This window comes from Orcinus orca, chromosome 16 (genome assembly GCF_937001465.1).
Source record: "Orcinus orca chromosome 16, mOrcOrc1.1, whole genome shotgun sequence".
NCBI lineage: Eukaryota > Metazoa > Chordata > Mammalia > Artiodactyla > Delphinidae > Orcinus > Orcinus orca.
In genome coordinates this window covers 66,060,373-66,086,308 of record NC_064574.1, presented here as the reverse complement: position 1 = coordinate 66,086,308, position 25,936 = coordinate 66,060,373, and the positions used below count along the sequence as shown (strand labels likewise).

The window sequence follows — 25,936 nt, the reverse complement described above, 5'->3', positions numbered from 1 at the left end:
AATTCTGTGAGAAATGCCATTGGTAATTTGATAGGGATTGCATTGAGTCTGTAGATTGCTTTGGGTAATATATTCATTTTCACAATATTAATTCTTCCTATCCAAGAACATGGTATATCTCTCCATCTGTTTGTGTCATCTTTGATTTCTTTCATCAGTGTTTTATAGTTTTCGGTGTACAGGTCTTTTGCCTCCTTAAGTAGGTTTATTCCTAGGTATTTTATTCTTTTATATTCTTTTTGATGTATTGGTAAATGGGATTGTTTCCTTAATCTCTCTTTCTGATCTTTTGTTGTTAGTGTATAGGAATGCAAGAGATTTCTGTCCATGAATTTTGTATCCTGCAACTTTACCAAATTCATTGATTAGCTTTAATAGTTCTCAGGTGGCATCTTTAGGATTTTCTATGTATAGTATCATGTCATCTGCAAACAGTGACAGTTTTACTTCTTCTTTTCCAATCTGTATTCCTTTTATTTCTTTTTGTTCTCTGGATGCCGTGGCTAAGACTTCCAAAGCTACGTTGAATAATAGTGGTGAGAGTGGACATCCTTGTCTTGTGCCAGATCTTAGAGGAAATGCTTTCAGTTTTTCACCATTGAGAATGACGTTTGCTGTGGGTTTGTCGTATATGGCCTTCATTATGTTGAGGTAGGTTCCCTCTATGCCCACTTTCTGGAGAGTTTTTAATCATAAATGGGTGTTGAATTTTGTCAAAAGCTTTTTCTGCATCTTTTGAGATGACCATATGGTTTTTATTCTTCAATTTGTTAATATGGTGTATCACATTGATTGATTTGCGTATATTGAAGAATCCTTGCATTCCTGGGACAAATCCCACTTGATCATGGTGTATGATCCTTTTAATATGCTGTTGCATTTGGTTTGCTAGTATTTTGTTGAGGACTTTTGCATGTATATTCATCAGTGATATTTGTCTGTAATTATCTATTTTTGTGGTATTTTTGTCTGGTTTTGTTATCATGGTGATGGTGGCCTTGTAAAACAAGTTTGGGCATGTTCCTTCCTCTGCAATTTTTTTGTAAGAGTTTGAGAAAGATGGATGTGAGCTCTTCTCTAAATGTTTGATAGAATTCACCTGTGAAGCCTTCTGGTCCTGGACTTTTGTTTGTTGGAAGATTTTCAATCACAGTTTCTATTTCGTTACTTGTGATTGGTCTGTTCATATTTTCTATTTCTTCCTGGTTCAGTCTTGGAATGTTGTATCTTTCCAAGCATTTGTCCATTTCTTCCAGGTTGTCCATTTTATTGGCATAGATTTGCTTGTACTAGTCTCTTATGATCCTTTGTATTTCTGCAGTGTCAGTTGTAATTTCCCCTTTTTCATTTCTAATTTTAATGATTTGAGTCCTCTCCCTTTTTTTATTGATAAGTCTGGGGAAAGATTTATCAATTTTGTTTATGTTCTCAAAGAACCAGCTTTTAGTTTCATTGATCTTTGCTATTGTTTTCTTCATTTCTTTTCATTTATTTCTGCTCTGATCTTTATGATTTCTTTCCTTCTACTAACTTTGGGTTTTCTTTGTTCTTTTTTGTCTGGTTGCTTTAGGTGTAAGTTTAGATTGTTTATTTGAGATGTTTCTTGTTTCTTGAGGTGAGATTGAATTGCTATAAACTTCCCTCTTAGAACTGCTTTTGCTGCGTCCCATAGGTTTTGGGTCATTGTGTTTTCATTGTCATTTGTTCCTATGTATTATTTATTTTCTCTATGATTTCTTCAGTGACCTCTTGGTTATTTAGCAGTGCACTGTTTAGCCTCCATGTGTTCGTGTTTTTTACAGTTTTTTTCCTTTAGTTGATTTCAAATCTGATAGCATTGTTGTCAGAAAAGATGCTTGATAAAATTTCAATTTTCTTAAATTTAGCAAGGCTTGATTTGTGTCCCAAGATATGATCTACCTTGGAGAATGTTCCGTTTACACTTGAGAAGAATGTGCATTCTTCCGCTTTCGGGTGGAATGTCCTATAAATATCAATTAAATCTATCTGGTCTATTGTGTCATTTAAAGCTTGTTTCCTTATTTATTTTCTGTCTGGATGATCTGTCCCTTTGTGTAAGTGGGGTTTTAAAGTCCCCCACTATATTTGTGTTACTTTCGATTTCCCCTTTTATGGCTGTTAGCATTTGCCTTATGTATTGAGATACTCCTATGTTAGGTGCATAAGTATTTATGATTGCTATATCTTTTTGGATTGATCCCTTGATCATTATATAGTGTCCTTCCTTATCTCTTGTAACAGCCTTCATTTTATCTGATATGACTATTGCTACTCCAGCTTTCTTTTGATTTCCATTTGCATGGAATATCTTTTTTCATCCCCTCACTTTCAGTCTGTATGTGTCCCTAGGTCTGAAGGGGTCTCTTGTGGACAGCATATATATGGGTCTTGTTTTTGTATACATTCAGCCAGGCTGTGTCTTTTGGTTGGAGCATTTAATCCATTTACATTCAACATAATTATCAATATGTATGTTCCTATTACCATTTTCTGAATTGTTTTGCATTTGTTTTTGTGGATCTTTTTCTTCTCTTGTGTTTCCTGCCTAGAGAAGTTCCTTTAGCATTTGTTGTAAAGCTGGTTTGGTGGTGCTGAATTCTCTTAGCTTTTTCTTGTCTGTAAAACTTTTGATTTCTCTGTCAAATCTAAATGAGATCCTTGTGGGTTAGCGTAATCTTTGTTGTAGGTTTTTCCCTTTCATATAAATATATCCTGCCACTCCCTTCTGAGCTGCAGAGTTTCAGCTGAAAAATCAGCTGATAACCTTATGGGGATTCCCTTGTATGCTATATTTTGCTTTTCCCTTGCTGCTTTTAGTATTTTTTCCTTGAATTTATTTTTTGTTAGTTTGATTAATATGTGTCTTGCTATGTTTCTCCTAGGGTTTATCCTATATGGGACTCTCTGCGCTTCCTGGACTTGGGTGGCTATTTCCCTTCGCATGTTAGGGAACTTTTCGACTATAATCTCTTCAAATACTTTTTCAGACGGTTTCTCTTTCTCTTCTGCTTCTGGGACCCCTTTAATTTGAATGTTGGTGCATTGTTAAATGTTGTCCCAGAGGTCTCTGAGACTGTCCTCAATTCTTTTCATTCTTTTATCTTAATTCTGCTCCTTGGCAGTTATTTCCACCTTTCTACCTTGAAGCTCACTTATCCATTCTTCTGCCTCAGTTATTCTGCTATTGATTCCCTCTAGGGTATTTTTAATTTCAGTTATTGTGTTGTTCATCACTGTTTGTTTGTTCTTCAGTTCTTTTAGGTCTTTGTTAAACATTTCTTGTATTTTCTTGATCCGTGCCTCCATTCTATTTCCAAAATTTTGGATTATCTTTACTATCATTACTCTGAATTCTTTTTCAGGTAGGTTGCTTATTTCCTTTTCATTTATCTGGGATTGTGAGTTTTTACCTTGCTCCTTCATCTCTAACATATCTTTTTGTCATCTCATGTTTTTTCGATGGGTGGGTCTGTGTTCCTGTCTTACTAGTTGTTTGGCCTGAGATCTCCAGCACTGGAGTTTCCAGGTAGTTGGGTGGAGCCGGGTCTTGGTGCTGAGATGAGGACCTCTGGGAGACCTCACTCTGATGAATATTCCCTGGGGTCTGAGGTTCTCTATCAGTCGAGCAGTTTGGACTTGGCACTCCCACCACAGGAGCTCAGGCCCGACCCTTGGACTGGGAGCCAAGATCCTGCAAGCTCTGTGGCACAGGAAAAAAGAAAAAACAAGGAAGAACAATAACAAAGAATAAAAAAGAAAATAAAATTAGAAAAAATTTAAAATCTATTAGAAAAAATAAAACTGTAAATGAAACAACAACAATGTAAAACAGGGTTCAAGATGGCGGAGTAGAAGGACGTGCGCTCCCTCTCTCTTGTGAGAGCACCAGAATCACAGCTCACTGCTGAACAATCATCAACAGGAGGATACTGGGTCTCACCAAAAAAGATACCTCACATCCAAAGACAAAGCAGAAGCTGCCATGAGATGGCAGGAGGTGTGCAATCACAATAAAATCAAATCCCATAACCACTGGGTAGGTGACTCACAAACTAGAGAACAATTATACCACAGAAGTCCACCCACTGGATTGAAGGTTCTGAGCCCAACGTCAGGCTACCCAACCTGAGGGTCCAGCAATGGGAGGAGGAATTCCCAAGAATCAGATGTTGAAGGCTAGCAGGATTTGATTGCAGGACTTTGACAGGACTGGAGGAAACAGAGACTCCACTCTTGGAGGACACACACAAAGTAGTGTGCGCATCAATACCCAGGGGGAAGGTGCAGTGACCCCATAGGAGATTGAACCAGACCTACCTGCTAGTGTTGGAGGGTCTTCTGCAGAGGCGGGGGGTGACTGTGGCTCACCACAGAGACAAGGACACTGGCAGCAGAAGTTCTGGGAAGTACTCCTTAGCGTGAGCCCTCCTGGAGTCAGCCATTAACCCCACCAAGAGCCTGTAGGCTCCAGTGCCGGTTGTCTCAGGCCAAACAACCAAGAGGGAGGAAACTCAGCCCCACCCATCAGCAGTCAAGTGGATTAAAGTTTTACTGAGCTCTGCCCACCAGAGCAACACCCAGCTCTGCCCACCACCAGTCCCTCCCATCAGGAAGCTTGCACAAGCCTCTTAGATAGCCTCATCTACCAGAGGGCAGACAGCAGAAGCAAGAAGAACGACAATCCTGCAACCTGTGGAACGAAAACCACATTCACAGAAAGATAGACAAGATGAAAAGGCAGAGTGCTATGTACCAGATGAAGGAACAAGATAAAACCCCAGAAAAACAACTAAATGAAGTAGAGATAGGCAACCTTCCAGAAAAAGAATTCAGAATAATGATAGTGAAGATGATCCAGGACCTCGGAAAAAGAATAGAGGCAAAGATCAAGTAGATGCAAGACCTGTTTAACAAAGACGTAGAAGAATTAAAGAACGAACACCTAGAAGAATTAAAGAACAAACAAACAGAGATGAACAATATAATAACTGAAATGAAAAATAAACTAGAAGGAATCAATAGCAGAATAACTGAGGCAGAAGAATGGATACGTGACCTGGAAGACAGAATGGTGCAATTCACTGCTGTGGAACAAAGTAAAGAAAAAAGAATGAAAAGAGCCTAAGAGACCTCTGGGACAACATTAAATGGACCCACATTCACATTATAGGGGTCCCAGAAGGAGAAGAGAGAGAGAAAGGACCCGAGACAATATTTGAAGAGATTATAGTCGAAAAGTTCCCTAACATGGGAAAGGAAATAGCCACCCACGTCCAGGAAGCACAGAGAGTCCCAGGAGGGATAAACCCAAGGAGACACACACTGAGACACATAGTAATCAAACTGACAAAAATTAAAGACAAAGAAAAATTATTAAAAGCAACAAGGAAAAACAGACAAATAATATGCAAGAGAGCTCCCATAAGGTTAACATCTGATTTCTTAGCAGAAACTCTAAAGCCAGAAGGCAGTGGCACAATATATTTAAAGTGATGAAAGGGAAGAACATACAACCAAGATTACTCTACCCGGTAAGGATCTCAATCAGATTTAACAGAGAAAACAAAAGCTTTACAGACAAGCAAAAGCTAAGAGAATTCAGCACCAGCAAACCAGCTCTACAACAAATGCTAAAGGAACTTCTCTAAGTGGGAAACACAAGAGAAGAGAATGACCTACAAAGACAAACCCAAAACAATTCAGAAAATGGTAATAGGAACATACATATTGATAATTACCTTAAATGTGAATGGATTAAATGCTCCAACCAAAAGGCAGAGGTTCGCTGAATGGATACAAAAACAAGACCCATATATATGCTGTGTACAGGAGACCCACTTCAGACCTAGGGACTCATGCAGACTGAAAGTGAGGGGATGGAAAAAGATATTCCGTGCAAAGGGAAAGCAAAAGAAATCTGGAGTAGGAATACTCATATCAGATAAAATAGACTTTAAAATAATGTTACAAGAGACAAGGAAGGATACTAATGATCAAGGGATCAATCCAAGAAGAAGATATAAGAATCATATTTGCACCCAACATAGGAGCACCTCAATACATAAGGCAAATGCTAACAGCTATAAAAGGAAGCTGACAGTAACACACTAATAGTGGGGGATATTAACACCTCACTTACACTGAGGGACAGATCATTTGGACAGAAAATTAATAAGGAAACATAAGCTTTAAATGACACAATAGACCAGATAGATTTAATTGATATTTATAGGACATTCCATCTGAAAACAGCAGACTACACTTTCTTCTCAAGTGCACACAGAACATTCTCCAGGATAGATCACATCTTGGGTCACAAATCAAGCCTCAGTAAATTTAAGAAAATTGAAATCATATCAAGCATCTTTTCTGACCACAATTCTGTGAGATTAGAAATGAATTACAGGGCAAAAAAACATAAAAAACACAAACACATGGAGGCTAAACAATATGTTACTAAATAACCAAGCGATCACTGAAGAAATCAAAGGGGAAATCAAAAAATACCTAGAAACAAATGACAAAACATGACGACTCACAACTTATGGGATGCAGCAAAAGCAGTTCAGAGGGAAGTTTATAGCAATACAATCCTACCTCAACAAACAAGAAACATCTCAAATAAACAATCTTACCTTACACCTAAAGTGACTAGAGAAACAAGAACAAACAAAACCCAAAGTTAGTAGAAGGAAAGAAATCATAAAGATCAGAGCAGAAATAAATGAAAGAGAAACAAAGAAAACAATAGCAAAGATCAATAAAACTAAAAGCTGGTTCTTTGAGAAGATAAACAATATTGATAAACCTTTAGCCAGACTCATCAAGACAAAGAGGGAGAGGACTCAAGTCAATAACATTAGAAATGAAAAAGGAGAAGTTACATCGGACACCGCAGAAATACAAAGCATCTTGAGACTACTAGAAGCAAATCTATGCCAATAAAATGGACAACCTGGAAGAAACGGACAAATTCTTAGAAAGGTATAATCTTCCAAGACTGAACCAGGAAGAAATAGAAAATAAGAACAGACCAATCACAAGTAATGAAATTGAAATTGTATTAAAATCTTCCAACAAACAGGGCTTCCCTGGTGGCACAGTGTTGAGAGTCTGCCTGCCGATGCAGTGGACTCGGGTTCATGCCCCGGTGTGGGAAGATCCCACATGCCGCGGAGCAGCTGTGCCCTTGAGCCATGGCCGCTGAGCGTGCGCGTCCAGAGCCTGTGCTCCGCAACGGGAGAGGCCACAACAGTGAGAGGCCGTGTACCACAAAAAAAAAAAAAAATCTTCCAACAAACAAAAGTCCAGGACCAGATGGCTTCACAGGTGAATTCTGCCAAACATTTAGAGAGCTAACACCCATCCTTCTGAAACTCTTCCAAAAAATTTCAGAGGAAGGAACACTCCCAAACTCATTCTACAAGGCCACCGTCACCTTGATACCAAAACCAGACAAAGATACTACTAAAAAATATAATTACAGACAAATATCACTGATGAATATAGATGCAAAAATCCTCAAGAGAAAACTAGTAAACAGAATCCAACAGCACCTTAAAAAGATCATAAACCATGATCAAGTGGGATTTATCCCAGGGATGCAAGGATTCTTCCATATATGCAAATCAATCAATGTGATACACGATATTAACAAATTGAAGAATAAAAACCATATGATCATCTCAATAGATGCAGAAAAACTTTTGAGAAAATTCAACACCCATTTATGATCAAAAACTCTCCAGAAAGTGGGCATAAAGGGAACCTACCTCAACATAATAAAGGCCATATATGACAAACCAACAGCAATGGTGGGTTTCTCAATGGTGAAAGACTGAAAGCATTTCCTCTAAGATCAGGAACAAGACAAGGATGTCCACTATTATTCAACATAATTTTGGAAGTCCTAGCCATGGCAATTAGAGAAGAAAAAAATGAAAGGAATACAAATTGGAAAAGAAGAAGTAAGACTGCCACTATTTACAGATGACATGATACTATACATAGATATTCCTAAAATGCCACCAGAGAACTTCTAGAGCTAATCAGTGAATTTGGTAAGGTTGCAGAATACAAAATTAATGCACAGAAATCTCTTGCATTCTTATACACTAACAAGGAAAGATCAGAAAGAGAAGTTAAGGAAACAATCCCATTCACCATTGCAACAAAAAGAATAAAATACCTAGGAATAAACCTACCTAAGGAGGTAAAAGAACTGTACTCAGAAAACTAGTAAGACACTGATGAAAGAAATCAAAGATGACACAAACAGATGGAGAGATATACCATGTTCTTGGATTGGAAGACTCAGTATTGTCAAAATGACTGTACTACCCAAAGCAATCTACAGACTCAATGCAATCCCTATCAAAGGACGAATGGCATTTCTCACAGAACTAGAACCAAAAAATTCACAATTTGTATGGAACCACAAAAGACCCCGAATAGCCAAAGCAATCTTGAGAAAGAAAAACGGAGCTGGAGGAATCAGGCACTCTGACTTCAGACTATACCACAAAGCTACAGTAATCAAGACAGTATGGTACTGGCACAAAAACAGAAATATAGATCAATGGAACAGGATAGAAAGCCCAGAGTTAAACCCATGCACCTATGGTCAGCTAATCTATGACAAAGGAGGCAAGGATATACAATGGCAAAAAGTCTTTTCAATAAGTGGTGCTGGGAAAACTGGACAGCTACATGTAAAAGAATGAAATTAGAACACCATGCACAAAAATAAACTCAAAATGGTTTAAAGATGTAAATGTAAGACTGGACACTTAGAAAGAGCACTCTTTGACATAAATCACAGCAAGATCTTTTTTGACCCACCTCCTAGAGTAATGAAAATAAAAACAAAAATAAACAAATGGGACCTAATGAAACTTAAAAGCTTTTGCACAGCAAAAGAAACTATAAACAAGACAAAAAGACAACCCTCGGGATGGGCGAAAATATTTGAAAACGAATCAACAGACAAAGGATTAATCTCCAAAATATATAAACAGCTCATGCAGCTCAATATCAAAAAAACAAACAACCCAATCAAAAAATGGGTGGAAGCCCTAAATAGACATGTCTCCAAGAAGACATACAGATTGCCCAGAGGCATATGAAAAGCTGCTCAACATCACTAATTATTAGAGAAATGCAAATCAAAGCTACAGTGAAGTATCACCTCACACTGGTTAGAATGGGCATCATCAGAAAATCTATAGACAACAGATGCTGGAGAGGGTGTGGAGAAAAGGGAACCCTCTTGCACTGTTTGTGGGAATGTAAATTGATACAGCCACTATGGAGAACAGTATGGAGGTTCCTTAAAAAACTAAAAATAGAATTATCATATGATCCAGCAATCCTACTACTGAGCATATAACCAGAGAAAACCATAATTCAAAAAGACACACGCACCCCAATGTTCACTGCAGCACTCTTTACAATAACCAGGTCATGGAAGCAACCTAAATGCCCATTGACAGACGAATGGATAAAGAAGATGTGGTACCTATATACAGTGGAGTATTACTCAGCCATAAAAAGGAACGAAACTGGGTCATTTGTAGAGACATGGATGGACCTAGAGACTGTCATGCAGAGTGAAGTAAGTCAGAAAGAGAAAAACAAATATCATATGTTAACGCATATATGTGGAATCTAGAAAAATGGTACAGATGAACCAGTTTGCAAGGCAGAAATAGAGACACAGATGTAGAGAACAGACATATGGACACCAAAGGGGGAAAGTGGCGGGGGGTGGTGGTGGTGGTGATGTGATGAATTGGGAGATTGGGATTGAGATATATATACTAATATGTATAAAATAGATAACTAATAAGAATTTGATGTATTAAAAAAATAAAATTCAACAACAACAAAAAAAGAATTTAGGTGGAATGGTAGAAAATGGAGTGGGCAGTATTAGAAATAACATTTCTTGTATATAGCCTTCTGTGTTTTTAATACAATGTAAGATTTTTACCCTAAGGATGGTATTGTTGACAGTGGCAGATTGAAAGCCACATTTTTTATTGGTTCCCGTATTTAAATGGAAATCTGAATTGACTTTTATGTGAATTTATTCCTGAAAATCCATGCTGAAGGACATTGGAGTGTGGATCATCAAAAAGTTTTTAGCTTTTGTAAATAAAGTTGTAATCAACAACTGTAAAAAAAAAAAAAAAAAGAAGCAGCAAGGTAAAATAACCACAACAGCAAAACAAAACAAAACAAAAAGCTGGAAAAGGCCTTAGCTGTGTAGAGGTTGGGGGGGCTTAGGTCCGGCCGGGGCTTAGGCGGGGGCAGGGCCTAGGCTCAGGACCAGAGCGGAGGTAAAAGGCAGGGGGTGGAGGGGTAGTGCCTAGGTTCAGTGCAGCCAGAGGGGGCCTTGGAGTGCTGAGGTTCAGGCCTCGGACCTCAGCAGGACCCCTGGGGCCAGAGTGGGCAGGGGAAACACTGGCGCGTTTCCTTCTGATCCTTCTATTACCCCGAGTGTCTCTCTCCCTTCCTGCTGGCTGATCTCACCTTGGATGGGCCCCTCCCAAGCGAGTGTGGGAACCCCTCCCTTCACCCAGCTTCCCATTAGGGGCACTGACCCTGTCTACGCTCTACTTTTCCTCCCCCTCCCTTCCTCCCACGCCCCCAGGGCCCAGCAGCAGGAAGGGGCCTCGGAGGGCAGAGGATCAGACCCTGGACCTCAGCAGGCTCCCCGGGCCCAAGTGGGCGGGGGAAACGCTGGCTGTGTTCCCTTCCCGATCCCCAGAGGGTCTCTCCCCATCCCCACTGATCCCCTCGCTGTGAGTGTGTCCCTCCAGGCATGGGAGCCCCTCCCCTCCCCCAGCCACCCCTCAGGGGCGCCTGTCCTGTCCAGCCTCCACTTCTCCTTCCCCCTTCCTCCCCCCACATCCCAGTCGCTTGGGGGTCCCTCCTGTCCCCTTAGGTGTCCAGGGCCCCCCACCAGCACCTGGTAGGTGCCCTAGTGGTGAGGACACATGAACTCCATGTCCTCCTACTCTGCCATCTTGACTCCCCCCCCTTTACTTTTATATAGAACACTTCATTCTTGCCTCTGCTGATCACCAAATGTGTGGAGGATTTTCTCCACACCACACAATTCTGTAACACCAGCTAGGTGCCCTACAATTCAACTTAATTCTGACACTGTCTACCCAGAGATAGCATCAGCTTGCACAGGTTAAGGGCTCAGTCCTATAAAACTGCCCCCCATTACTTCAGACTCCAGTCACAAGTCCAGGTTGTCGCCTTGCTTCTGAGCAGCCAGCTATAGATTGAAGGTTCCAATGACCCCTTTCTTGGGTTTGATTAATTTGCTCCAAGCTTCTAATCATGGCTTGGTGTTTCCGGTGACCCACTCCTCATCCAGGAGCCATCTAGGAGCCCACCCTGAGTCACCTCACTAGAACAAAAGATACTCTTATTATCCATGAAATGACAGGGGTTTCATGGGCTCTGTGCTAGGAACCTGGGGCAGAGACCAACATATATTTTTCCTTATTTCACAGTGGGTCTGCTACCACTCTTCTGGGCCCTTGCAAGAAGCGGATAGGTTAGCCACATGATATTTACTCTATGCTTTCTCATGCAAAAGGGAAGAAGAATGGATTCTTATCAGAGGGAGTCTATCACACCGAGAGGATCTACCTATATTAGGCTAGGCTACATGCTGTAACAAAGAGACCCAAGATGTCATGATTGAAAATAATAGTTTATTCTTGCTCGGGATAGCTCCAGATTGGTGGGGAGACATATTGTGTGCATTCAGAGACTCAAGGAGATGATGACTTTACATCTTTGACATATAGCCTTCAAGGTCATTCTAAGTGTTGATATCCTAGACTGTTGGCAGGAAGAAAGAGCATGGAGGAATATGCAAGGACAGTTTCATGGGCTGTACCCGAAAGTGATACTTATCACTGCTTCCTACTTCCCACTGACTGGAACTCAATCACATGACCATACCTACTATGGACTGCATTGTGTCTCCCCCAGATTCATATGTTGAATCCTGTCTTAGTCCATTCAGGCTGCTATAACAGAGTACCATTGGCTGAGTAGCTTATAAATAATAGAAACCTATTTCTAACAGTTCCGGTGGCTGGGAAGTCCAAAATCAAGGCTCTGGCAGATTTGTTTGTTGAGAGCCTGCTTCCTTGTTCACAGACCACCATCTTCTCATTGTATCCTCACATGGAAGAATGGGTGAGGGGTCTCTGGGGTCTCTTTTATAAAAACACTAATCCCATTCATGAGAGCATAGCCCTCATGACCTAATTATCTCCCAAAGGCCACCTCAAAATAACTGTTACAGGCTTGAGGACACAGCAGGGAAGGGGAAGCTGGGACAAAGTGAGAGAGTAGCATTGACATATATACACTACCAAATGTAAAACGGATGGCTAGTGGGAAGCTGCTGCATAAAACAGGGAGATCAGCTCGATGCTTTGTGACGACCTAAAGGGGTGAGAAAGAGAGGGTGAGAGAGAGGCTCAAGAGGGAGGGGATATGGGAATATATGTATACATATAGTTGATTCTCTTTGTTGTTTTACAGCAGAAACTAACACAACATTGTAAAGCAATTATACTCCGATAAAGATAAAAAATTTTTTAAAATACTGTTACATTAGGGATTAATTTCAACATACAAATTTTGGGAATACACAAACATTCAGTCTGTAGCAAAGCACTAATGCCCTATGTGACTGTATTTGGAGACAGGGCCTATAAGGAGATAATAGGACTAAAGGAGGTAAAAGGATGAGGCCCTAATCCAATAGGGTTGGTGCCCTTACAAGAAGAGAAACAGACAGAGCTTCTTTCCTCTCCACCATGTGAGGACACAGCGAAAAGGTGGCTATCTGCAAGCCAGTAAGAGAGCCTTCACTAGGGACCAAATAGGTCAGTACCTTGACCTCGGACTTCCCAGCGTCTAGAACTATGTGAAAATATATTTTTGTTGTTTAAACCACCCAGTCGTAATATTTTGTTATGGTAGTCCAAACTGACTGGTAAAATACTCAACTAAAAATGCAGAGGAGGCTGGGAAATATAATCCAGCTCTGAGTCCAAAAGTGGAGAATACTATGAATCCATGTAGCACAATAGATAAGTTTTCTGTATAGCAAGTTTCTGAATTGTATAAAAATTCATTTCTAAAATCCCAGCATCATCTGTAAAGATGTTTTAATCATTGTCTCATCAGTTTGATACAATTAGCTTCATTGTGGAGGGGTCTCCACACATTAAGAAGGAATATCAAGGACTGAAAACATTGAGAGGAGTGGTTTTTATCTATCTATAGTGTATGACCATCAACATGTAATGATCAATTAATAATAACAAAAACTATTATAGCTATTATTGGTAACATTTCTTGAGGGCTACTAGGCATGTGCTAGGCATGGATATATTGCAAATAACTTGTTCCTAATTGTAGTTAAAATGCTGAAGACTGTCATTCATTAGCTTTTGTATAAATTAGAGCATATTCAAATTATCCCTATAATAACATATTTTTTCACAGTCTTGTGTTCAAGGATAAGTGGGCAGTTAGATCTAGTGGTCCCAGTAGATGAATGTAAGTTTCTCTATGCCACCAGAAATTACCTGCAGCACATGAGGATAAACTTGCTGGTGTACTGTTAAGACGAGCGATTACAAATTAATTTAGTGTTCTACTTCAACATAAAATTGAGGAGTTGCTGCTGTTGGTAGTGGTGATATTGGTTATTGTTTTGGTCTAAATCTGTATTTTACCCATGGTGTATCTGTTAAGAGTACAAGCTTTGGAATCAATTAAACTAGTTCAAATCCTGGCTCTAACATCTACACATCATGTTGCTTTGGATAAAGTTACTCAGCCTCCCTTTCTTCCATTATAAAATGTTGATAATAATAGTTCCTAACTCTTGGAATTTTCGTGAAGATTAAATGAGTTAATATTCAGTGATTAGAATGGGGCATGTCATATAGTAAAGGGCCTAGTACATGTCATATATTATTATCATTTCTACTGTTATTATTTCTAAAATATGGTATGTATATGAATATTATCCATCAAGAATTTTCTGGTAGAGAAAAGTTGGAAAACATTGTTCTAGTCTCCAAATAGGAACCATGTTTGTTTAGTATAGTGGGTCTTATAAGAAAGCTATTTTTAGATAATGATGATGGCTGTTTCTTTCCCTGTAGCATCTGTAATCAGTACAGCATCGTTGCAGACAAAGTCAGTGAGATTCCTGTCAACACTGAGGAGCTAGTATTCCTCATTGAATTCTTAAAGAAATCCAGCGATGTCACCGTGTTCAAACTCCGGAGGCAACTTAAAGATGCAGCTGAACGGTTAGAGTTCCTGATGGACTATGCAGACTTGCCCCGTAAGTCCAATGTCATGTGTGTACATGCAACTCTATGTGTATATTTATATTTTTAAGGATAAGGAGCCAGGGGAAGGAGAGTTAGCAATTCTACCACTAAATATCAGTATCAGGAGAGCTACTTTGCAAGTGTGTCCATATAGTAGAGGCACTAATTCCACACCGGAATTTGAATCAAAGAGAATCTTATTTTTAGACAAAAAGAAGAAATATCTAGGAACTTGACTGGTTCTTAGATGCCTGTCTTTGCATATTGTGCCTGGTGTTCCTGGGAAAGTCACTTTCAAATGCAGAGTCCTTTTATAAGTGGGTAGGTTGCATTCATCTATAATCTAAATACAATCCCACCTTTGAGAAGGCCAGGGCACTTTCCTTCATGCTCCTGCATATATTAAAAGGAAAGAAATGATCAGGGCCCCTTCAAGGCTTACTGAGCCAAGTTAGGACTCCGTAAGGACCTAACTTTGTAAGGACCAGGTTCTGAAGGAAAAACTAATATGCCCTCTACAAGCCAAGTTTCAGAGCCCTTTTCCACCTGGAAATACCTGTGAATTACCTGGTGTTCACAGTGTTTAGGGGAGATGGTTATGGAAGGTAGATATAGGGACTGGGAGTGGAAAGTGGTCCACCATAACCAGCCACCTGGACTCTCTCATTGTGGTCTCTGCCTCCTAAATTCCCAAGGGTACAGAGGGAACCCAGGGCATTTTAACTGACCAGAGCCATAAGATGGGTAGGGCATCTGGCATTGATATTATCACTGACCTTTAGCCAAAAGGGAGACTGAAACTCAGATGAGGTGAAATAGTTTAAAGAATAGTACTGAACTTCAACCTAGGTTTCTACTCAGACCTAGCCTGGGAAGATAATGAAGCACAGTGGTTAGAACATAGGCTTTGGAGTTGGTTAGACTTAGACCTGGGTTTGAAATCTGCTCTGCTGTCTCCTACTGGTGTGACCTTGACCACTTGGCTTAACTTTGTTTCCCATCTGTTAAAACGGGGATGATAATACCGTCTACCTTCTAGCCTGGCCTGTGGGAAGTGTTCAATAAATGCTGGCTATCATTCATCAATAATGGGCCCATTCATTAATTGCCACCCCCATACTCACTTCTGTTGACCTCTTGTTCTGCCGAATTAATTCCCTGCGAGTTGACCTATGCTGAGCATTGTCCTAGAACAGACTGTGTGTGTTTTGCAGAAGAGGATATCAAACTGAACAGTACTCTGTTCCTCTGGCCAGACCAGATTGAAGATATCTTTGAAAACAGCCGAAACCTTCTCCTTAGCAAGAGGGATCAGGCAGAGATGGACCTCATTAAAAGGTACAGGGAAAGTCTGGGGTTGTTTTAGACATGATACCCAGCTTCATAACATGCCACATGCTCCTGGTTCTGTCTAGAGCCACCCCACCCAGCAGTGCGTGGGTGAAGTCGCAAGACAATTGGTGGAGAAGGAATTTCCTTTTGTTTCCCATTGAAGTATGTTCTCTTTAAGCCTGCTTCACTGTAGTGACGCCGGCCAATGCCTTCTCTCCCTGCCTTGAACAATTGGAATTTAGTGGTGCAGAGAGAAAAACACAAAAATAGTAACATGTAATAATAGCCTCACAATAATAATAGCAGAATTGTCAGCCTTACATTGGAGACTACAGATATGTGAGATATCAAGATAGGATAATAAAGGCATGGTTGGAGGCTGAGAAATTGCCTGTTTTGCAGCTGGTCTCGTTCAGTGCTAATGTGCCTGTAATCATTTATTCATTGAGTATTTATCATGGATTTTTACTGTGTGCTGTGCTCTATTCTAGACACATAAGTGTGTTTGACTGCTAAATAAATATTTTAATGCAGTGACAAAGAAAATATTGCACACTGAAAACATCAGACAATATCAAGTGAAGTGGGCCAAGTACCACATACATGGTAAAGACACACCTGTGTGCGTGTGCGCGTGCGCACACACAAACACACACATCCCAGCTTGTAGCACTTTGTTTAGGAACTGCAGATTCATACCAGTTAACCATCCCCATCACACATGAAACTCCCACTACCCAACTTTAGGTTCCATAATCCCTGCAAATACTCAGGAGAAAGGAAAAGGGTAGATAAAAGCAGGGATTTCTACACAGAACGGGAGTTTGGGCTGAAGGATAAACCCACTTAGTTGCTACCTTCAAAATATGACTTAGGTCTGTTGCCCAGAAGAAGAAGAAGAACAACAACAACAACAAAAGATGTGTGTGTGCGAGTATTTGTTTCTTCCTACAGCCTTCTTCCTCTACCTAAATGGCTACTGTCCCCAGAACCCAGAATTTAGCCCAATGAGTAGAACTGATTTCTTTTAACTAATAGATTTTTATTTTTAGAACAGTTTTAGGTTCACAAAAAAATTGAGCACAAAGTATAGGATCCCCCTATACCCCCTCACCCCTTACACACAGCCTCCCCCATGGAACTGAGTTCTGATGCCTCACCAAGAAGCAGAACCATTTTGTAAGTTAGATGAACAGGAGCAAATTTCTTCATCTTTTTGAGCCTCAGTGTCCTCATCTGGAAAATGGGATAGTAGAACCAATCTCAGATCATCTCATTTTATGAGAGGTGTCATTGTATTGAAGGATGAAATGAAATGGTCTGAAGTGGCGCCTAGGTGGTGTCCAGCGCGTGACAGGCATTCAAGAGTGGTCAGCTTCTTTTGCACTTAAACGATGACTTCTTTGGGGAGAAAATGCTTCTTAACTTCCAAACCACTACCTTGTGAGTGTACTTCTAGAACATTACTGTAAGGCCATTTACAGTAACTGTTGAAGTTAAGAGGAGTGAGGGGTGTCTCCTGAAGAAATGGGAACAAGTGTCATTTATGATGAGAGGAGAGTGCCAAGCTTCTTCTTCTTGGAGGGCGACTCTAGCTTGACGCCATCAACTGGTCCCTGAGCTCTCAACCACAGAACTCAGCAGAGGAGCAGCTCTAGGGGCTACCTGCAGCCCTGGGCTCAGCCCTCTCTTTGGTGAAGTCTTAAACTTGCTGTCCATCATTTTTGCTTAGATCCTGAGAAAAACCTTTGAGGAGGGCTTAACAATATTCATTTATTCATTCATCTTCTGTGGAAACAATCCCATTCCCTCTCTAAGAGACTTGACCGTATTTTTCCAGCCCACGAGAATTTTTTGGCTTCGATGCTTATTTTTCCCCACTTGCTGTCCCCACTCCCTCTCCCAATTTCTTTTCCACCTTTCCTCTGTCCGCTCCATGCCTGGTTGGCTGATACCTGCAGTCTGTAGCCTCTGGCTCCCGTGTCTGCTGGATCCAGACAGGGCCAGGCCAGTGGAGAGCACTCAGGAGGTTAGAGAGTGACTGCTGGGCTTCTTCCCCTCTCCCTCCCTGCTTGTTCCTGGGGCTCTGGCCAGTAGCTGCCTCCTTCCTGGATGACAATTCTTGCTCCTCCGTGGTTCCAGTTCTCATTGTCCCCTCATCCCTAGGGATCATAATGGCTTCCCTCTGAGGCTAGTCTCTGGGTGTTTCACTCTCCCCTCTTTGTTCCTTTAACCCTACCCACATCTCACCTCTGTAAGTAGTCCCTTAATTAAAGTCTCTTTCTTTGAACATCAGAGTGAATTCTATTTCCCGCCAGAATTCTGACCAATCCACCATTTAAAAATTCTTGCATTATTCTCCCATAGACTCCAGGTGGTCCCATGAATAGAACTCAATTTACTTAACTGAATTTCCTGAGTATCTACTATTTACTAATGACATACATTTATATATGTATATATTATGGACATGAAAGCACTTTAGAAAGTGTAATGTGCTAAGCAATTATAAAAAATTTAAAACAGTACAAACTGTCAGTTATAAAATATATATATATATATAATATATATAAAATATGTTACAGGGATGTAATGCACAGCACAAGGAATAAAGTCAATATTTTATAATAACTTTGTATGGTGTGTAGTCCATAAAAATATCAAATCACTGTGTTATACACCTGAGACCAATATATCAATAATATTGTTAGTCAACTATACATCAATAAAATTTAAAAAAAGAAATTTAAAACAATAATAATCATAATATTTTACAATAATCACTGAGTTTGTTTACTGTTTCCCTCTGGGAAGAATTCAAGAGTGCTTTTATCAGAGATTTATCTTTGTGTGTGTGTCTGTGTTTGGAGCCTCAAGAAGAATCTTAACGATGTGAAAAGGCACCCAGCAGCACCTAATTGTGTAGATAACAGGAGAATCTGCTTTCCCCTCATTTTGTTCCACTCAGTGGTAGGTTCCACAGGCCTGGAAGTGACCTGGAATATACATGACGGACATCTCAGGAATGTGAGCTGCTCTTTGCCATAAGAGTGCATCTTCTGGGAAGAAAGAAAGGTGCCTTAGGGGGAGTACCCAGATTGTGTTCTGGGATCCAGATAGAGCACAGTGCCTTGCAAATAGCAGGTGCTTACTCTTTTGATGAATGAATGAATGAGTGAATGAATGAGACTTTTTTCCAGTAAGGATATTCTCTAAAATTAATACCTACCAGAGTCTAAAATCAGAGATTATTACAAAACAAAACAAAACAAAAATCTGAGAAGAAGCAGGCTGTCTCTCATAGCACTTATGTTCTCTATCTTTGAATCCTTAAGACTTTGGTGAAAAACAATCAGGGGAAGGAGAGGGTGGCAGTGGCCACCTTGCCCAGTTTCCTCTTGGGCTCCTGTCTCCATTCCTCTTCTCTGAGGATACGGAGAACAAAAGGGGCATGGGAGATGGAAGATAAAACAGATAAATATGGAAGCTCTACGAAGGAAAAGAACAGGGTGACAGAGCACAGTGATTGCATTCAATGGGCAAGTCAGGGAAAGGCTCATGTAAATAAGACTTGAAGGATGAGAAGGATCCCATCAAGGGAAGATGTGGGGAGGGAGAGAGTAGAAGGGGGTCCTGTCCAGGCATCGAGCATAGCGTGAGCAGTGGCTCCACCATGGGAATACCTTTGCCTAAGAAGGAGAGTAGCTATAAAAGGAGGCTGAAGAGTTAGAGGAGCACGTCCTTGAAGTCGCGGTAATGAGTTTGGGTTCCTTATTAAGTATGGTAGAAAGTCACTGATGGTTTTTAATCTGGGGACCAAAATGATCTAATTAATTTTTTCTTTTTATGGTTTGTTTACTTGAATCAGAATTGAAAAATGTCTACAGCATTGCAATTGGTTGACATGTCTCTTAGATTTCTTTTTATCTGTAGGTCCCCCCTCCATCTCCTTTGGTTTTTTCCTTGTAATTTATTTATTGAAGAAACCAAGTCTTTTGTCCCCAGATCTAGACTTTCCTGATTGTACCTCTGGGGTGTCATTTAATATGTTCCTCTGTCCTCTGTATTTCCTATAAAATTTTAATAACTGATTTAAATCCTGTTACTAATCTTTGTCCCTGATCTCCTGTGCTAATAGGTAGCAAAGAAAATTTAAGTTTGTCCGTGGGCAAGAGTACTGCATGCAAATATGAGGAAAAAGAAAACGGAGTCAGCCATATTAATATCAGATAGAGTCAAAGTCAAGGCAAAAACATTAGTGATTCAAACACGGTTACTTAGGTGGGTGGAATAACGTTAAAGCAGTCATCAACCCTTTTATATCAAATAATCACTCAATTAAAAATAAATGAAGTGAAACTTGAATAAGGAGATAATGGAAGTAAATAATTAAGAAACTTAATTTGTTGGATATGTATCAAACCTTCTACTCTACAATGGAAAAAACTGTTCTTAAATGTCCTTAGGGGACTTCCCTGGTGGCACAGTGGTTAAGAATCTGCCTGCCAATGCAGGAACACGGGTTCCACCCCTGATCCGGGGATATCCCACGTGCTGTGGAACAGCTAAGCCCGTGTACCACAGCTACTGAGCCTGCGCTCTAGAGCCTGCAAGCTGCAACTACTGAGCCCGCATGCCTAGAACCCGTGCTTTGCAACAAGAGAAGCCACTGCAATGAGAAGCCTGCGCACTGCGACGAAGAGTAGCCCCTGCTCCGCCGCAGCTAGAGAAAGCCCGCATGCGGCAACGAAGACCCAACACAGCCAAAAATAAACAAATAAATAAATTTATTTTTTAAAATGTCCTTAGAACATTTACAAAAATTGACCATATTTTAGGAACCCCTCCCCAAGAAAAAATATTTAAAGAAGCAGAAATGATATTGGCCATACTCTGTTATAATAGTGTGTATTAGTTATCTATTTCTGCATGACAAATCATTCTGAAAAATAGCAACTTAAAACAACAAACATTCATTATCTCACAGTTTCTGTGGGTCAGAAATCTAGGTGCAGCTTAGAGTATACCTCTGGCTCAAGGTCTCTTACGAAGTTGCAGTCAGAATGTCAGCCAAGGCTGCAGTCTCATCTTAGGGCTCAACTGGGTGAGGATCTATATCCAGGCTCACTCACAGGATTGTTAGTAGGATTCAGCTCCTCATAAGCTGCTGGCCAGAAACTTCCCTCTATTCCTTGCTATATGGACCTCTCGTAGCATGGCAGCTGGCTTCCTTCAGAGAGAGAGAAAGAGAGAGAGAGAGGGAGAGAGACAGAGAGAAAGTCACAGTCTTTTTGTAACCTAATCTTGAGAGTAACATCCCATAACTTTTGCCATATTCTTTGTTAGAAGTGAGTTACTAGGTCTAGCCCAGCTCAAAAGGAGACAGTTACAGAAGGATATGAAGTACCAGGAGGTGTGGCTCTTTGGGGACCTTACCAGAGGCTGCTTACCACACAGTGTAATTAGAAATAAAACCCAAATCAAACCATTGAAAATTAACTCTCTTAAATTACTTTTAAGAAAAAAAGAACATCAAAACTGCCATAACAGGATTACGTGTTCTTAAGATAATAGCCAAATTTATGGTATGTTACTATAGCTGTTCTGAATGGCAAATCCCCTTATTCATTCAATGAGTATTGATTGTTTTATGCCAGACACTCTTCTAAGTGCTGGAGATACAAAAAGGCATTAAGGAGATTAAAACTGCATTGATAGAGTTTAAATTCTAGTGAATGAGACTAAACATTTTTATAGTGATCATTATGTACCAGGCTTAATTCTGAGCATTTTGTATATGTTAGCTTATTAAATACTAAAGTAGGTACTTTATCCATCCCTGTTTTCTTTAGCTGAGGCGTACAGAGGTTAAAGGACTTGACCAAGGTCATGTAGCTACTGTGTTGCAATGTAGGGACTTGAACCTAACCTGTCCAGCTCTAGAACCTGTCCACTTAACGCTGTGTTAATCTACCTCGTTAGGAAAAGGGAGAAGTAAATTTGAGAACTGCTTTGTTGATAATATGGATGAAGTAGATAAATCTCTGGAAAAGTCTTCCCTGATCACTCTGGCTAAAGTAGCCCTTCACTTGCATCCACTAGGCACTCTGCCCTGTTCTGTTTTCTTCAGAACATTTATCACTATCAGAAATACTTCATTTTTATCTATGTATGGATTTATCCATCCATCCATCTGTCCGTCCATTCATCCATTCATTCATCCATCCATATATGTTTACTGTCTGGGTTTCCCCAAACTAAAATACAAGCTCCATGAGGGTAGGGAGCTTCATAGTGTACTTCACAAATATATTCCTGATGCCTAGAGCAGTTCTTGATATTAGGCACTTAATAATAAATACCTAATGGATAAATGAATAATATGTATATACATAAATTTTATACATGTATATATTATATAGCATATGTGTTATATATTTTTGATATATATTTACCTATATGAGAAACATCTGGAAATATTTAACCACCATAGGTTCAAAGCAGCTGTCTCTGGGAGGTGGGATTACAAATTATATATAATAACATATATTTATAAGTTTTACATATATTGTATCAGAAGATTAAATTCTCCCCAGGCTTGAATTGGGTGAGCAATGCTGATAAATGGAAAGTCCAAGTGTGATTGGGCTGTCTTTACTTTCAGATGCTCAGAATTTGAGGCAAAACTTGAGGGCTACAACAAGGAACTGGAAGGTTTTAGGAAACGTGAAGTGATGACTACAGAAGAAATGAAGAGCAATGTTGAAAAGCTTAATGAGCTTTCAAAGAATCTAGATCAAGCACTGGTGGAATTTGAGGTTTGGGGTCTTGGGATGGGAACTTATGACTGTACTGCTCTGTTGGTTCTGGCCCTTGGTTTTGTGTTTTCCTATCATCACCTGTCAGGTGGATAGTATTAGTTGATTGGCCAGTTCTTTCATTGGTGCTTTCGACTACCTTTTTCCACACCCCTACATTATACCAGCTTTTTTGTTAGTCACTGAGTACACAAAGAAGAATTATAATGGAATAATTGCTCACGTTTATTGAGCATGTATTATGTGCACAATGTGCAAAGGACTTCATATGTGATATATCACTTAATAGTATCCATAATAAACCTTTGTGGTAGGTACTGTATCTTCATTTATCCCTATTTAAAATGGGAGAACTAAGTCTTGGAGAAGCTAAGTAACTTGCCCTGAAGTTCACTAGTAAGTTCTTTAATCATTAAAGTTCTTACCTTTGAGGCAATTCAGCACAAGAAGGCAACATTGTGTTAACAGTTTCATATGTACTTTAACTAAAGTACATATGAAAATTGGGAAAATGGGGATATGGATATGATACAGTTGGAGCCAAAGTGATGGAGCAAGTGGCAAATTATCATAAAGTTTCCCCCAGCTAGATCTCAGCTGCCATGGCCCTCAGAGGTAGCACAGGGACATTCTTGCTTGAGTTCATGCCTTATTTTCCTGTCTTACTCTCCAGATGAACACGCATCTTCCTCAACTTGGTTTTCAAAGCACTGGGGAATTTGCCATGGTGGCTTCTAGGGTCCAGGAGAACCACCCACCCAATAAACAGCATCCCCTTTTGCCCTGCAGTTGATCAATAAGGAGGAGGAGCTGTTGGAAAAGGAGAAGAGTACCTTCCCTCTTCTACAAAGCGTGATGACCAACAAAGTGCCTTACGAGCAGCTGTGGACGACAGCCTACGAGTTTAGCATCAAGTCGGAGGAATGGATGAACGGTATACCGCATTCTCACTCTGCTGGGTCAGGATGGCGATGGGGTAGCAGATTCAACCCAGCCAGTTCTGAAATAAGATTGGGACCTCAGATTCTGGCTGGACTTTTTATCATATTCTCATACTCTGGATTAAGGCAACGATAGTTAAATTTTTCTGATGTGATAATGATGGAAAGTGGGGATCAAAGCCCCAGATCTATTGCCAGGGTAAAATAGAATAGGCAGCCACCCACAGCCATGGGTTGGGTAGTGACTCAGAGAGGCAGGTGGTGGGAGAATAAGATGGCAGTTCCCCTATTACGCTGACGCAAGAAAGGCCAGAGTGCCATAGATATCTGTAAACTACCTCTTTTACTATAGGTCCTGGACACTAGAGAGAGATTGAGGCGGTAGAGTCAACAGGACTTAATGATTGATCTGATATGGGGCAGGGAGCAGTGAGGGAGAGGAAAGCACCTAGGGTGAATTCCAGATTATTAGCTCAGGCAGTCTGGTGGATAAGGCCATCACTGAATAAGAGAAATGATAGATTTGTTGGGAAAAAAACATCAGCTTCAATACACTGAGTTAGGTGTCTGCAAACATCCAAATGGGAAGATTAATTAGCAGTTCAGTATATCAGTCTGGATTGAAGTTATAGTGGGGGTGGGATTTATATTGGGGAATAATTGATATGTAAGAGTACAATTAAAAACCATCAATGACATCACCTGGGTAGAGTATTTAGGAGCAGAGGACAAAATCTGAGACCTCCAGGGTTGAGCCTTTAGCTTATTTCCAGTGCTTCAATATTTTTTAAAATTAATTAATTTATTTATTTTTGGCTGCATTGGGTCTTCGTTGTTCCGCATGGGCTTTTCTCTAGTTGCGGCAAGCAGGGGCTACTCTTTGTCACAGTGCATGGGCTTCTCATTGCGGTGGCTTCTCTTGTTGCGGAGCACAGGCTCTCGGTACGTGGGCTTCAGTAGTTGTGGCACACAGGCTCAGTAGTTGTGGCTCGCGGGCTCTAGAGTGCAGGCTCAGCAGTTGTGGTGCTCAGGTTTAGTTGTTCCACAGCATGTGGAATCTCCCCGGATCAGGGCTCGAACCCATGTCCCCTGCATTTGCAGGTGGATTCTTAACCACTGCGCCACCAGGAAATTCCAGTGCTTTGATATTATAAGAACAACTGTGATGAACATCTTTGTTGCCAACTTTTAGTATACAATAATGATCATTTTCTTAGGATAAATTACCAAAAGTGAAACGGCTAGATCAAAGGGATGTAATAAAAATTATTAGGATTTTAGAAAATGCTTTTGTTATTGGTATTGCCTTCCAGAAAAGTTACATGTTTTAATTTATTATTCTTCTAGCAGATTTGAGGGCCCATTCCTCATACCCTCAACAAACTTGGGAAGTAATAGCTTTAAGAACTTTTTTTGCTCATTTGATGTTTAAAGTGGTATTTTCTTTTTCACAACTTTTAAATATGCTTTTTCATTATTAAAAAGCATTTTTGGGACTTCCCTGGCGGCCCAGTGGTTAAGAGTCTGCACTTCCACTGCAGGGAGTGGGGCACGGGTTCCATCCCTGGCTGGGAAACTAAGATCCTGCATGCCGTGCCGCCAAAAAAACCAAAAAAAAATTGGTCAGTTGAATTCCTTACTTTATAAAAGGCTGTTCATTTGCCCTCCCACTTTTTCTCTATTACTAAACCACCTTATTTAAATAATTTTCCGTTTTGAATAATTTTTATTTATTTATTTTTTATTATTATTTTATTTTATTTATTTATATTTTTTTGCGGTACGCGGGCCTCTCACTGTTGTGGCCTCTCCCATTGCGGAGCACAGGCTCTGGACGCGCAGGCTCAGCGGCCATGGCTCACGGGCCCAGCCGCTCCGCGGCATGTGGGATCTTCCCGGACCGGGATACAAACCCGTGTCCCCTGCATCGGCAGGCGGACTCTCAACCACTGCGCCACCAGGGAAGCCCTTGAATAATATTTTTATTGATGCTTTTTATTTTTTGAAGTACTCGATCATATCTATACATTTAAGATATTTTACCTTATCACTTTCACACCCCTTTTAAAGTTCACTTTTCTGTGTTGACTAGCACCTCCAAATTAAACAGTAGTAATAATGGCACCTTTGTCTTATTCCTGATTTTAATGGGAATTCTTCCAGAGTGTCACCTTTATTTATTTATTTTGGATTTTTTTGATGTGGACCATTTTTAAAGTCTCTATTGAATTTGTTACAATATTGCTTCTGTTTTATGTTTTGGTTTTTTGGCCCCAAGGGATGTGGGATCTTATCTCCCCTACCAGGGATCAAATCCTCACCCCCTGCATTGGAAGGCAAAGTCTTAACCACTGGACTGCCAGGGAAGTCCCCAGAGTGTCACCTTTAAGCGTGATGCTTTTTGTTGGTTCAGGCACAAAATAGTTCTGGT

At 40.3% G+C, this 25,936-nt stretch overlaps 1 protein-coding gene across 1 annotated transcript in view; it reads left to right on the top strand.

Moving 5' to 3' along the window:
- The window catches only part of DNAH3 (dynein axonemal heavy chain 3), a 191,511-nt gene that overhangs the window by 31,425 nt on the left and 134,150 nt on the right, over positions 1 to 25,936 (top strand). Inside the window, exons 14-17 of the mRNA XM_033425952.2 lie at positions 14,241 to 14,425; positions 15,629 to 15,752; positions 22,411 to 22,564; positions 23,354 to 23,498. Of these exons, the coding sequence (XP_033281843.2) occupies positions 14,241 to 14,425; positions 15,629 to 15,752; positions 22,411 to 22,564; positions 23,354 to 23,498 (608 nt within the window). The remainder of the gene's footprint in view (positions 1 to 14,240; positions 14,426 to 15,628; positions 15,753 to 22,410; positions 22,565 to 23,353; positions 23,499 to 25,936) is intronic.